The 16,380-nt window shown below is 34.2% G+C and overlaps 1 protein-coding gene across 11 annotated transcripts in view; it reads right to left on the reverse strand.

Moving 5' to 3' along the window:
• The window catches only part of LOC145294110 (membrane-associated guanylate kinase, WW and PDZ domain-containing protein 1-like), a 664,188-nt gene that overhangs the window by 417,683 nt on the left and 230,125 nt on the right, over positions 1-16,380 (reverse strand). For all 11 annotated transcript variants that reach the window (XM_080141199.1, XM_080141205.1, XM_080141202.1 and 8 more), the window contains exon 5: positions 1,355-1,437. In XM_080141199.1, coding sequence (XP_079997325.1) covers positions 1,355-1,437 — 83 coding nt within the window. The remainder of the gene's footprint in view (positions 1-1,354; positions 1,438-16,380) is intronic.

Below are 16,380 nucleotides of genomic sequence, written 5' to 3' on the forward strand. Positions count from 1 at the left end.
CTAATCATTACTTTGTTTTTGGTAAGATTCAACCTGAGATATTTGCTTCCTTTAGCATCTCTCTGCATCTTTAACAAGTAAACCTTCAATTTTGGAAAGTCAATATAAAACTATGTGGAAGATGAAAAATAAAGACAAAAGCTATAGATTTATTGTTTAATATTTAAAAAATAATCTAACTTACGTTTCGCTTAATCTAATTGATATCGAAGCTCATTGTTATTTACGTATATATGTATAAAGGTGTGTGTGTGTGTGTTCCTTATAAAAAGAAAGGTTAAAGAATCTATATAAAATCGATAAAGTACATTCATATGTAAATTTTTCCAGGGAAGACAAAGTAGTTCTGGATCTCTTAGTGAATCCCATTGCTTGGGTAGGATTGTAACGGCTATCTTCAAACAATGGTCACCCAGAACCATAGATACTCAAAGCTTCTATCCACTGCGTCACGGGCCCTGAAGAGTGTATAATGGTTTATATATCAAGTGAAAACAAGAGTTATTTCATATGTTTATTGTTTCAATACTAAGTATTAAATACTAAGTATAAAAAGTCTATGAAAAATTTGCTTATAATCAAACTTGCTCTTTTTGAATTCCGGTTTCTAATGTCCATTTGATTGAATAAATTAGACATAGTCAAATAGACAAGAAAGCCATTCTTAACATGGGGAAGGGGTAGGGTTCACTTTATGTGAGAGGAAGATAATCATTAATTAGTTTTGCAGAATTCATGAGTGACCACTTATCAAGGTTCAAAGGTCTTTCGAAGACACAAGTTAATGTGGTAGTCGGGTGGACGATGAAACAAACACCTTGATGCTCAGAATGATGTTTGAAACTAAAAAGAATTTTATTTGAGAGTTAAAAAATTTGTTAACTTTGGACTTGAAAATGAACATGTTGTAATAAGCTACAAAGCAGCCCGGTGGTATTGTGTTCCACAGACGAGTAGTTCTCTGAAAGAAACTTTGCTCATGGAGGTTCCGTTTAGTTATAGGTACCCAAAGGGGAGGGGGAGAGAAAATCATGATAATATCTACTTGTTCCAGTAGATAAAATTTGATCCGAGTCAAGTGAAAAAATTCTGGTTCAAACAAAAAAGTGATAACCTGCTATTATCAAGATTTTACTGCTTGACATTAGAATCCATAAAGTGGCAGTTACATTAGACAAACGCCATGTCTCTGTTCCTTTTACTGCGATTGGATAATAAAGTTTGACGCATTCCATTACAACTAAAGGAAAAGCGAACAAAGTCTTCATCAAATTGTATAAAGCATACAACATTTTAAGATATTTTTACAATTCTCTAATGAAGTATTTAAGAAAGAAACAACTGTTTTACTCACCATCTTCGTTGCAATCTTCTGCTTGACCCTTCTGTACATGTATTAACCTTGGATCAAGCCAATGCGTCGTCTCCGTTTCATGGCTACAAATAAAATAAAACAGAACAAGTAAATAATAATTGGATAAAGTTAGGTATGTTTATATATTTGTATGTATAAATTCGGCATAATCACATTGAAACACCGGTTTTCGCAAGATCCCAGAAGTTAAGCAACAATGAGCTTGGCCAGTACCAGATGGGTAACCATTTGAGAAGGCTAGATGCTGTATGTACAGCACCAGACATAGAAATTTCCAGATTGATATCTGGGGGCGTGTTTAATCCACTGAGAGAGATGCACCCTCAGACATGCATCTAAGAAGGAAAACTCTGTTTTGTCTTATGGCACAGCCATTGCACAAGTGAAATTAGCAGTTGTACCTAAAACTGTGATTGGTTCTGCATAAAACCTTCACAACTATAAACAAATCTGTGTGGATTTCCGAACAACTTAATTGTTGTGGTGGAGCTCATATGTCGAAATTAATGGGAGAGTCTATCATATCATGTAGATATTTTAGGGAATAAAATATACGCACAATTTAAAGGATTTTTAGGGAACAAAATATACGCACAATTTAAAGGATTTTTAGGGAGAAAAATATGCACAATTTAAAGGATTTTTAGGGAGAAAAATATGCACAATTTAAAGGATTTTTAGGGAGCAAAATATAGACAAAAGTTTCACTTGCATTGAATTTGATTTACAATCATTTGACACCAATTAAAGTCTCTTCCATTTATTCTTAAAATATCTTAAGCTTGAGCCTAAAATTTTTTTTAACATTTTACTAAAACCAAAATGATGTACTGATTTCGATCAAAATTGAGTATTCTAGATATAAGGTTTAGTATCATCACATTTATTCTACTCTTTGTAAGGAGACATAAGAGTGGTGCAAAACTGTTCTATTAGGAGAATTTATTTTACTTGTCTTGGGACAGGTATTCTAATTCAGTATGATAAAGAGAATCTATTATATAGAGCAAATGTCTATGCAAAAAAAAAAAAAAAAAAAAAAAAAAAATACACAACAAATAACCAGAAAGTCAGTATTTAAAATGAATTAAAAAAAAAAAAAATTTAATAAACGTAATCTCACAAGTATAAAGAAAAAGATTCATTATTTGGCCATTTATAACATTTAATGTTATCAAAATGTATATGCTCTTTTTTAATGTTATCATGTAGTCTGTTTTCTTGCCACTAACTGAATGAAAATAACCAACTTTTTTTCATAGATTTATTTCCCTTACAACAACTAGATATGTGTATGCATGTCCAGAGAGAGGAATCGGCTGGGTGAAGATGAAAAGAAGGCGAGGGGAAACGAGAGAGGGAGAAAGAGAGGGAGAAAAAGATAGAAGTACAATTTTTTATCATGGACTCACTAAAGGGCTCATAGGACCCCATTTGATAATTCCTGCTCTAAAATTTAAATTAAAACAAAATATGTTTCAAACGTTATAAAAAAAAATGAGATGAGAGTGCAATCTTTATTAAATACTAGACGAGTTTGAACCCAGTTCCCCTCTCACAATGTTTTATTTATTTAATCACTAGACCATTTCACTTTGATCTATAATATAAATCTCAACTGTCTGTTTAAATGTATGTATGTATGTATGTATGTATGCCTAAAACTTTCGACAGAGGCGATAGATTTTCATGATATCGGTATTGTTTTGAAGCTCGACCCTTCGGATGACAAATATTGAAAAATTGGTTAAAAACATTAATTCCTTCACCCTCGACTGGACACTTTTTTACAGAGAGGAGTCACTTTTTTCGTCGCTATTTTCAAAAGTCATCCTCTCTTTTCGATTAACTAGCCTTAATTTAAACCTTCACCACTTCTGGTTTGGCGATGGACGAAATAGCAGACATTACATTTTTTTCACATTCTTTTTCTCCTTCGTGGTACAGGTTCGAGCCTGCCTGCCTGCCTACTACCACTTTTTTTTTGCGCAACAGATACCTCCAAACACTCCGGCACCCAAGCTAGTTGAATATATAATAGAAAACAAAAAAAATAAATTTGCTCTTCTATGTTATATATTTTAACCGGCATTGATTTTTTTTTTTTTTTTAAATCAAAGCAGTTCTTCATTGATTAAAGAAAGAATAATAGAAAAAAAAAAAAAATTTAAATAAGGGGAGACAAATAAAAAAAAATAATCTGCTTTTTCTATTTAGATTGCTGAGAATGCCCCAAACTCTGAGATGGACAAAACTAAGCAATATCTCACTCATTCTCGTCATGCGATCCAAACTAAAGAGTTAATATCAATCAGATTGCAGTCATATCACTTTATACTATTGAGCCAGGTCTACTTCATTTGGCCAAGATCAAAGTGTAGTATCTGTCCGGCAGATACTGCAAGCTATGACTAGCTATGACTAGCTATGACTAGCAAAGACCAGATGTGGGGGCAACCCCACATGCCTGACCATTAACCAGCTCCCATTTCCCACCTCTCGGGAGCTGGTCCCCTTTTTCCCTTCCCCCTCCCTTCACTCCTCACATTAAAAATCGGCCTTGTGCCTAATTTGCTCGCTGGGGGAGCAAATAAATACCATCTGTTCTTCAGATGCTGCACTTCCATTTCTTGTTCTCTTTTGGTGGAGGAGTAGTCCTTCACGATTGAGACAATTTTTTATTTTTGTACCTTTTCTCCACGTTAAAAAAACGACTCTGGTGTCTAACTCTGTCCTGTGGAGAGGCATTGTAAATAGGTACTTCAATTTACCACACTCCATAGTGTCTGGGATATCCATGCTTGTTAGAGAGTTGATGTAGTTTGAATTGAAAAGTTTGAGTTACACCTAAGGGTAAAAGGTGATTCCAGAATGGAAGTCAACATACCCATGTCACGTCCTCTTTTCAAGTAGAGAGGAGGTATCCATGGTACTGTCCTAGATGGAGAAAGAGGGAAAAGATGTACCGTTCAGCTAGATATAATGAAACGAGCCATGTAAGTAATACGTCCTGCTTTGTTTTTGTTTTGTATGACTGTTTTTTAATAAATTAACATCGATGTTCAAGTGATTTTGTTAACAGATAAAATAAAACCTGGATTTCTGACGGGTGTATCATATATTTTTGTTTTTGAAATCTTTTGAAAGAAGGTTTCATAATTTATGTATTCATTCTTTTGCACATTATTGTTCACATTTTCATAGTTTTGGTTGCTTTCCCCACGTTTCGGCCAACTCGTCCTGTAGCCTTCTTCAGGTAATTAACTGCAACAAGATAGGAATGCTGAGTGTTGTAACTGAATCCCCAGTAATTAATGCTTCCATAGTTGCTGTTTCACCATGTTTTGGCCAACTAATCCTTTGGCCTGCTTTGGGTAAGATTGAAACTGCTATATTCACCTGGAACAGGAGAGACTCAAGCGAGAGCGTAATCTTTATTAAATGCTAGACGAGTTTGAACACGGTTTCCCCCTTACAATGTTTTACTTATTTAATTACTATTAAATTATTACTACTAATAGACTATTTCACTTTCTATCTCTCTCTCTCACTCTCTCTCTCTCTCTATATATATATATATAAGTGAGAATGTGTGCAAGGACACTTCTCAACCTATATACTCAACAAAGTTTTTGATCTACAGACTTGAAATTTGGTATATAGAGTATTCAGACATGTGGAAAACTTTTTAATTGGTTTTCTGGTAAGGGCTGGTAAGGGGTCAAAATTGAAAAATTAGAATATGAGAGTCATCGGATTTTATCTGTTTTTCAATTGTTTCGTGAATGTGCATGCATGAATGATTCACGTGACAGATTCCTTATGTTAAGAATAAGTAGGTTTGAAAACACTCTTTAAATAATGTGTCAATCTGACCTACTGGTTATCGTACTTGACTCACTGTCCTTAGGTTTTAGTTTGGATCTCAGCTTGAGTATTTTCGTTTTTTTACTTAGAGGAAGTGAACTGCTTAGAAAAAATATAATACTCGCATGCACGTGTCTCAGTTTCTTTTCTTTCTTTTTTTTTACTTCATTTTTTCTTTTAAAGGAATTAAACATTATGTTCAATACCGGGCAACGCCGGGTACATTTTCTAACATAATAGAAAGCATAAATAATGAATTTGCTCTTCTATAGTCTATTTCCAATGTTATATATTTTAACCGACATTTTGCTGGTAATAGCACAGTGATAGGGTAGTTTAAAATTTGCATTGCAGTCTTGCGGACCATAGAAACACACTGTACTCTGGGTTATTTTCATTTCAAGCATATGTGCCATTAGTACAACGCAGAGGAGAAGGGGGGTGCATCTATAAGTCAGAAAACTATGCAGACTGAAATGTGCACGCACAGATATTCATATTATTGCAGAAGCAACTCGAGAGTTTTGGTAACATTTTGATGCAGAATCCTATCGAGTTTGGCTTTTGCACACGAAGATGCATCATCTGATATTCTTATCAGTCGGCACATGTTCGTTTCTTTTTTTTTCGTTCATTTTTTTTTTTTTTTGCAAATAGTTAAGAGAGAAAAAAGTTTTGTCTTTGAACCAACTAAAATTGCGTCACTTTTTTATTTTTTTTTTTTAACCAAATCTGTTAAATGAACAAAGAAATTACAGCCATATTTTTTAAACAAAAGAAAAAAATATTTGTAGCTTTTGTATTTATTTATTTTACCCCAAAACAAGGCATAAGGGGTTACTTAGATAGGAGCCAGATTTATACTGTGCAAATTCGGTGGGAAATTGGGCAGAAAGATTTGTTGACATTACATTTAAATGTTTACATGTTGTTATGGTCAGGAAAACAGGAAGCAGGAAGGGAATTTCAAAGATAAGTGATCCGAGGATAGAAGCTATCAGAGTAAAAAAAGAAAAACTCCTTTAGCATCGAGAAACTTCTATAAAGAAAGAGTGGGATTTTGTTGCTAGTCGGGTCAGTCTGAGATATTTACGTTTACATAGTACAAATTCAGTAAGTCCATTGGAGTATATTCCGTGGAGGTACTTGTAAAACAAGTCCAGTGATGCAACAGGGGCTGGAACTTGGCAGATAGTGCGCAACCTATTAAGTTAAAAATTCTGTCAAAAAGGGAGCGGCCAGTGGTTGGCACACCAGCCTAGATTGATTGTAGACGGCTTTATGTCTGCACTGTCAAGAAATCAATTTTCTTTTTATTGTTTCAATTTATTTTTTAATTTTTCATATTTCAGCCAAATTAGTATGGCTCCGGAGAAGAGAAAGAAAAATTAGAAAAACAAAGTAAAGGAAGATAATTCACATCATTAATATTATTCTTTTCACACGTCATCATTACTGACAACAACGAGTGGTGTTCCCTGAAGTCTGGGTGACATCAAGTCTCCCCAGATTTCCAATACTCTTCACCTCTTTTGATAACCTTTGCAAATGAATTTGCGTCATCGCAACAGCCGCTTGCCATTAACTACTCGCTGGAAATAACCATTGGTCTTCACTGGAATTTAGGTGGCAAATAAGTCTCCCTAAGGTCCAAGTCCTCTTCGGACTAATCCAGTGGAGGTTTAGTTAATGCTTTCTCTGGATCTTTCATTCCTCCCAGAGTATTTGGTGTGGTGTCAGTCAATGCCAACACTACAATTTTCTTTTTTTTTGGGGGGGGGGCTTACTACTACTACTACTACTATTAATATTATTAATATTATTCATTAGAAGTTTGTTTATTATTATTAGTCATTATATTTCATTTATTGTTAAGCTTTCTTTTACAGCAAATAAAATTCAATTTTTATATTTATAATCTCTATCACAAAGTGTTTCTTGCTTCCACTTGATTTAGGTAGGATTTTTTATTTACTGAAATTTTATATATTGAAATTTTTAAAAAATAGTATAAAATAAAACGTTAATTTTATTTAAAAAAAATTTAATTATAAAATTAAATCTACCACAATGCATTTCCATTTCTTCATAAACATTGCACCTATTTTAATCTTTAGTTAATGGTTTAGCAACTTACTTCGTGACCCTTGGAAATTTGAAAAGAATTTGGAAGCATTTAAACTATCGAATATAAAATCATTTCCTGCTTTAAAATTCTTAGCAAATCCTCATGTATTCAAAGATTAAAGTTTTGAATACTATTTGTATCCAAAAGATAGTCCGGTAATGCAACAAAAAGAAATATATTTCTGTAATAATATAAAAATTGAAACCTATACAATTTGCGGTCGTGGAATCTGATTACAGGAATGAGAAAGAATCCATAATGAACAAATACAAATCGAACGGTGCATCCGATTGATTCTGTATTTGTTATTCTTTTCAGCCTCAAACAGGGAATATTTAAAGATTCATATAAACATTCATATTGGAACGTAACAAAGTATCAAGGGCTTATGTATGATATGAAACGAAATTGGAAATTAAAAGACGTTTCAATTATACCAGTCATCATAGGAGCAACTGGGCTTATGAAAAAGAACTTTAAAAAGTACATAGCAAGCATACCCGGTGAACCAAGTGCAAGTGAAATACAAACGATTGCACTGAAAGGGACGGCTAGAATCCTGAAAAGATCTCTTGGTTGGACTCACTAAAATAGGGGTAAATGTCAGACATCTGGTTGGATGTCCCATCCCCTAGAAGAAAAAGTTTAAGAAAAATGAAAAAAAAAAGAGAGAACGTAAGGGGCTACTATTTGGAACCATGTCTAACAGGAGACTCTAGGGAGTTGAGCAGCAAGATATCTGTTCACATTACATTTAAACCTGCATGTTAGTACAGTCAGGGAAGTAGGAAACAGGGAGGGAATTCCCAAGTTCAGCAGTCTGAAGAAAGAAGCTATTAGAGTAGAAGACTTTCTGGCCTCAACAGTGAAGAAGGGGGATTTTGCTGCTTGTTGGGTTAGTCAGGAGTATGTAAATCGTGGGGTGGGGGTCACAAGTGCTAGGAGTTCATCAGAGCACATTTCATTAAAATACTTGTAAAACAGGCTCAGGGATGTAACATTGCCATTTAATATATTTTAGCCGCATGTTAAATTGGATTTAGGACCATTCTTGCATAAAAACAACATATTTAAACTTTTACTTGCATTTCATTCAAAACTTTGCTAAAACTTTGAAAATAAATTTTTAACATTAGTTGATTGTTTAATCTATTCACTTCCTCTCCAGGAGACACAAGTCAGATGAGGTTTTGATAAACCAGTGCATTAGGAAAAGCACACTCTGGTCTATAAAAAAAATGTCCTGTCAGCTTTTCCCGGTAGCAATAACATAATCCCTTCTGAGAAAGGGAAGGTGAAGCCTTGGAGGGTAGACCTCCTAGGATTGAACAGAAGCATACTTCAGCCCAACAACAGTAACACCAATTGTCAAACAAGTATACTCTACTGGTATGAACCCCCAACCCTAACTCAATGGTCCTGGATATGACCTTAAACTATATCCAGTGGTGGTCACCTAATTTCATTATACTTGTAGATTCCTTATTTTCCGGTCCTGGATATGACCTTAAATTATATCTAGTGGTGAGGCCCCAGCTTGCGGGCTTTGGGGAGTGTGGAGCCACCCTTTAATTACCATTGCTCCCAGGCCGACTCTGACCCGGAGTAGTAGTACCTGTTAGGGTTCCAACTATGGGTTAAATAGAAACCGACTTGAAAACAACAAATATATTCTATTAAAAATTTTTTTTTCAAAATCTTTGGATTCGGCATTAAATAACCTGAAAAGGGTTGATATGTCGTAAAACAAAAACAACCAAACCAAACCCTAACTCAAGCTGTGCCAGGTTTGATGGTTTAGATGATGTACATCTGAATCAGAGTATTTATATCATCTTAGTTGGGTTGAGCCTACTTTATCCAGAGTCTCTGATCATCACCGCCCACTTTCGCCAGTCCTGAGCAGAGTCATGCGATATGGTCAGACCAGTAATCTGATTAGCGTTAATGTTTGGACAATTAATCAGAATCAGGAATCGGAAAAGTCAGAACTTTTGGTCAATCAAGATCAAAAAGTTTTTTTGATTTAAAAATGATTTTTTTTGTTTAAAATCTAATTTTCCATTACTGATAATAATGATAAAATGCTAAATATTTATTGATTTTAAACCACCAGTAAAAAACAAAATACATCGATCATAGATAAAAATGATAGTGAAAAAAATGGCTCAATAAAATAGCACGGTTAAAAATGGCACGAGTGAAAATCTCACAATGAATTTATCAAAGTGTTGAATACAATACATATACAGAAAAACATTACATTTGTCAAATTGAAAAAAAAATTGTATCCGCATTTAGAAGCAGATGAGAACTATCCACTATTTTCCTTAAAAAAAAAAAAAAAAAAATTAAAAAAAAATGTAAATTATACCTTTCAGGCGATTTTAGAGTCAGAAATTATATTAAAATCAGGAAAATGTCAGAATCGTCCCATCACTAATTAGAATATTCATCATTTAAACAAAATAAAACTCATCATTATCGCTAATTTAACATCAATTTTACATGCTGGCAGGTGTTGGACAGCTTTTAGAAATTAACTTAAACTAAACTATCTCTGGCCAGGTCTTTATCCCTCTTTCCCTCAAATCTATCATTATCACTAGGGCTAGAACAACAGCATATTCTTTTCATTGTTTTGACCCTTGAGTGTGTATCTGTTGATATCTTATATGCTTTTATATAGAGTGATGTGGTTCTCGGTTGATTCACTGTGTCGGATATATACTCAAGTCAAAACAATGAAAAGAATACTCTGTTGTCATAGCCTTATTTATCACTTTTTAATATAGTTTTCTTAACCTTCCTCTGTGAATTGAATCTGCTACCTCAACTGTTCTACATCTAAGCAAAAAACTCTTATCCAGTTTTTTAACGTGGCCATATCATCAAAGTCTCCTGTTCTGCACACATCTACTTATACTGCTCATATATAGCCTTCCTCTGAGGTCATCAGATCTAAACTTGTCCTCAACACTTACATTACACATCCATTGTATCATCATGTATTAAAGTGCCATGCATAATCTCAACTGATGTTTAAAATCTTTTTACAAAATTTTTAGCAAGTTTCAGCTGAATGTGTTCATCAGCAACTATTTTCATCAAATTAAGGGAACACAAAATCATCCACTTGAGGTTTATTTTCTTCATGAAAACAGATGTGAGTAACCAGTGGTAAAAAAGCTGAAGTATGTGTGCGTGCATGTGTGTGTGTGTGTGTGTGTGTGTGTGTGTGTGCGCGCGCGCGCGCGTGTGTGTGCGCGTGTATGTGTGCAGAGAAGACTATTTCAACTATTTCCCTAAACAACTCTAATCAGCTTCAAAAATAAAACATGAAGTCATCTTCTTCTATGCCATAAATCTCACCTGTATGTGTGTATATTTGCCTATAATTTTCGACAAAGGCGACGAATTTTCATGAGCTCAGTATCATTTTGAAACTCGATCGTTCAGACGACAAATATTGAAAAATTGACCAAAAACATTAATTGCTTCACCCTCAACTGGGCAGTTTTCTACAGGGAGGATCGATTTTCTCACTGACATTTTTTGCATGTCATTCAACCCTTGCGTTCACAATGTCGCTTAAAAGGCATTATTTCGACCGCCCGTCATGTCACAACCACAGTAGGCACATCGGTAAGACAGTTTTTTTTTTCCACCACTTTTCCTTTTTTTTTTTGTTCAACCAACACCCTTACACACACCTCCACTTCATGGGTTCGAGCCTGCCTACCTACTACAAATTTTTTTTTTTTTTGCTCAACACACACCTCCAAAGTCTAGTCTATAATATAAATCTCACATGCATGCATGTATGTATGTATGCATGCATGCATGCATGCATGCATGCATGCATGCATGCATGCATGTATGTATGTATGTATGTATGTATGTATGTATGTATGTATGTATGTATGTATGCCTTAAACTTTCAACAGAGGCGACGGATTTTCACGATATCGGTACTGTTTGGAAGCTCAACCCTTCAGATGCCAAATATCAAAAAATTGGTTAAAAACACTAATTCCTTCACCCTCAACTGGGCACTTTTCTACAAGGAGGGGAGTCGCTTTTTTCGCAGATATTTTTTAAAATCATCCTCTCTTTTTGATTGACTAGCCTTAATTTAAACCTTCTCCACTTCTGGTTTGGCGATGGATGCAACGGCAAAGACGTCCCATTTTTTTTGTTTTTTTTTTTCCACATTCTTTTCCTCTTTTGTGGTACGGACTTGAACCTGTCTGCCTACTACCACTTTTTTTCTTTTTGCACAACACACACCTCCAAACACCCGGGCAATTCTGGGCACTCAAGCTAGTTCTTTCATAAAACAAGAATCATTTAACTCCCTCTACCCCTTCATGAAAAAAATAACATTTTCAATTTTCAGAGAGAACTGTTACACGAGAAAAAAAACTTTTTCTTGTTAAAAAATATTCATACAAAAAGCTGATAATACATGTCTATAAAAGACTAGCGATTTAAGTGAAAATCTGTTTTTTTAGTAAAATAAAATTCTAAATGGTAATTTATTTAAATGTGTTTTTTTTTTTTTACATGAGGATCACCACTTATCAAGGCCCGGAAGCCACTCGGGGATAAGGGTTATTTTGTGTACAATAATCAATGGGATAATATCGTAGTAACAGTTGGTATTGAAAATTTAATAGTGTCTTACTTAAGGGGACGATTAATCAGGAATTTGTTTATGTTGGACTTCCAAGTTGTAGCCAGGTGGGAAACAGTCAAACGGAAGAGAATTCCACAGGTGTGCACTTCTAAGAAAAAAGCTATGTTCATGGAATCTACGTTTTGATTTAGGCACAGATAAAGTGTGGGGGAAATTACTGACAGTGGTTTCAGCTAGACGGGTGTTTATCATGAAGGATTGGCAAGGGGGGACCAGAGATTGGAGCTCGGACGAGCACTTGCCATGGAAATAACGATAATACAAAGACAGGTTCACAACGTCTCTTCTGTGGGAGAGAGGTTGCAGGGAAGAGAAGAGAGCATCCCCCACTAAGCCACGAAGTCTATTTTGTACTTTGTCAAGGCAGGATAGGCTGTTTTTAAAGCTCCTGCCCAGATGTGGCAGCAGTACACCATCTTTCGACGTACTTGGCTTTTATAGAGATAGAGAATTGCATCAGTAGTAAGATATCTTCTGGAGCGGTGGAAAGATCCCACCATTTTCCCAGCGGCCCAGGCAACAGACTTGATATACGTGTTCCATTTCAGATCAGGAGTAAAGGTCAAACCCAGGAGCTTGTCAAAACATGAAGCCTCCCCAAGACGAGAGCCATCCATTTCAATTGATGCTAGATGAGGAACAGAGCGTTGATGATATAAAGTTAGGAGTTTGGTTTTAGATGTATTAAAAGTAACCAACCATTTCTTCCCCCACTGAACCACGCACTCTAGATCTGAGGAGAGGGAATCGGAGGGAGCTTTGTCATTTGTGTGTATGTATACCAATAAAACTTTTGAACGGATGTACCTCATTGAAAAATTCTTTTTTCCCTGAAAGGTGGGAGTCCCTAGATTGTCCTTATCTATACATGGTTCATAACGAACAACCCTGAATCGCACAAAAAGCCTGAAATAAGAGTTTTGGGGGCTTTTCGTGCATATGTCCAAAAAGTTACCTACCCATGTCAGCGGAATTTAGCACTGTCTGTATATAGTCGCGGTAACATCTTTCGGCATACGAACAGGACTTGTGGCGCAATGGATAACACGTCTGATTACGGATCAGAGAAGATTCCAGGATTGAATCATGGCAAGTTCGTAATAATTTTAACCATCATTTTATCCAATATTTACTCATTATCCTTACCCTTAGGATATTTGTTTTTTCAGTGATTTTGTTTTGTGCATATGGGAATTTCCCATACTCCGATTTCACAGGGTAAGCATTGATGGTAAGACGCTGTTGGGTGTACTTGATGTTGAGTGTACTCGATTTTGTGTCCAACTCGGCGTTGTGTGTATCAACGCTAAAATCTGTTTTTCTTTTGTTTTTGTTTTTTATAATAAAAAAGGCAAAGAGGAGAATTCATATCCCTATAAAAAGCAATCAAAAGTTGACAATTTACTGATTCAAGCACCAAAAAGAAAAAAAAAATGAATACATAAACAAAAAAAGCTTTCAAAAACAGACTCAATGACCTTTTGCTTTCAAATTATCTTTTAGTTCAAGATTTTGTTTTCTAATTTTCCCATCAACAACAAAAGACAAAGATCAATTTCATCAGATGAGATTGATGACTTTAAATTAGGTTTTGTGCTTTTACATAAAATAATCTCAAACTCATAAACTTCTTGGTATAGATGAATGGCTATCAAGCAAGGTCAGAAAGGAAGTGGAAATAAAATCAATTTAAAAAAAACAAAACAAACTCGTTTCAAATCATAAAAATCAATGATTATCAGATTTATGTCTAACTTCATTGTCACTTGAGAAAAATAAACTATAATTCACACCTTTAAAGATAGCAGTCTTTATTTTTTATCATAAAACATGAAATAGCAATAAAGTTTGCCCATTAAAAACATTTGATAATTTATTAACACCCAACAGTATTCTATGATATTGTTTAACGATGATATCCCGGTTCAAAACGTTCGGCTTTAAAAAACACATAAAATTCATTATTAATCCTTTTTACTAAATCATTGAATTTTAATTCACAAAATTAATATTTTCTTTTTTTATAATAAAGATAAATAAAACCCGAATAAATGAAATACAAGAGAGCAATGAAATCTGCAAGCGCTGACGACATAAGGAATATAAGGTGAAGAAATAATCTTATGGAAGTTGAAGATTCAATCCTCACTGTGGCCCAAAATTAAGCCAAAATAAAAGGCATTTTTATTAACCTTCAGTGTCGTTTGTTGTCTATTTTATTCATCAGAAAGGTTTGATTAATTTGTAAGTATATTTATAGTATTATCCATACTAAGGATTGAACTTTCACCCTCCAAAATACAGCCACTTAGAACATTAATAGCCCTTTTATATGTAGTGCTACAGGTCGAGATGGACTTTCTATAATAGCTAACTTTAATTATAAAGAACGGATACCCCCCCCCATTTTTAATTGACTGCAGATGAAGTACAATTCATCGTGTTGAAATCATTCAAACATTTATCCATTTTCAAATTATTTGTATAAACTTGTACTTGCCGTAAAGTCAGGCCTTGATTTAACATTTTTGAAAAAAAAAAAAAAAGAACTTTAAAAGTGACTTGATTCTAGATTTATTTCATTAAATCGTTTTCAACGAACATTTTATCAAAAGAAAAATAAAATCACTACTAAACAAGACAATGAACATTAAGAATTAATTATTTACACTTAAAAAAATGTACCGAAATTTTAATTAACATACTTGTAATATCAGAAAAAAAAATGTCACAAACGAATTGATAAATGTTAAATTGACAAAAGAAATAAATAGGAAATCTATCCATAAGGAAAAACCATTAGGTTAGGAATTATATAGGCAAAAAAAAAACCTATGATTAGAAATTATAGGGACAAAACCTCTATAATTGGAAATTATAGGGACACAAAACCCCTCTGATTGAGAATTATAGGGACACAAAACCCCTCTGATTGAGAATTATAGGGACACAAAAACCCTATGAGTGGGAATTATAGGACACAAAAAACTATGATTAAGAATTATAGGGGCAAAAAAACTATGATTTAGAATTATAGGGGCAAAAATTCAAGAAAGATGTTTTTAATAAAGTTACAGCCTGAATTAAATGTTTTTTTCTAGTTCTGTATAATCCTTCAAGCAAATTTATGTTGTGTCTCAAAAGTGCAAAATTTGTTATTGCTAAGAAGTAACAAATATTTTCATTGAAACCAAATACAAGTTTATAATTATATCATTATTAAATGAAGTCTAAATCTATAATATTGTCATTCTAAACACTTTATGTTATCTCGACTTCTGTGCTTATCTTGGAGATTATTCCCATAATGGTTCAAATGATGTAGTCCCCGACATTCTTAAGTGTCTTGTTGAACTCTGCACAAAATTTCTAATAGAACTATTTAATCCTCAGGGGTAACAAGGACCTGTGGTACAACGGATATAAGTGCTAAGTTCTAATAATAATATAAACTAATAATCAGTTCTAAATAACAGTCTTTTGGAGGGTGAAGGTTCAATCCTTAGTACGGGTAATATACTAAGAATATAGTTACAAATTACTACAAACTATAAATGACTATATATGGGGGAAAGTGTTTATAGTGATTGTATAGCTAAAACCACTATAAACGATTACCCCCCCCCTCACTATCTACCTGTGCTTAAATCTAAACACAGATTCCATGAATAAAGCTTCTTTCTCAGAACTGCTCATCTGTGGAACACTGTTCCGCTGTCCTGCTTCCCAGTAGAATACAACATGGTAATTTTCAAATCTAATGCAAACAAGTTCTTGTTGAAATGTCCCTCATAAATTATCAAATTCTACCCAATTTACACCATTTAACAATTACTACACTACCATCTTACATTCATTAACCCTTATCCTCGAGTGGCCTTCGGGCCTTGATAAGTGGTGACTCAAGTAAAAAAAAAAACAAAAAAAAAACTTAAGCCTTTCACCCGATCATGGCTGACAGAATGAGAGAGATTTAAACCGGTGGATTAAATGGAGGGTTCTGTTTGAAATTTTGCATAGATTTCCAAAATGAACAAGATGAATCTAAATGAGGTCGGTGGTTACATCGGTCCAAACGTTTCCAAACTAACATCCAAGATAAGAACAGTCCCGTAGAACTGTACATGACCAAAGCTATTCCTTAGCCAATAGGGAAAAGAAAAAGTCATCTTAATAGTGACCTATACCATGTTGGCTTTGGTGCTGAGGGAAAACTCTCGGTTGAACTCAAATATACATTCTCGGCTGCATACAACAGACGCATCATCTTTTTTATATAGACGGCTTATATATATATATATATATATATAT

Source organism: Euprymna scolopes, chromosome 15, assembly GCF_053919585.1.
Source record: "Euprymna scolopes isolate OS-2025 chromosome 15, ASM5391958v1, whole genome shotgun sequence".
NCBI lineage: Eukaryota > Metazoa > Mollusca > Cephalopoda > Sepiida > Sepiolidae > Euprymna > Euprymna scolopes.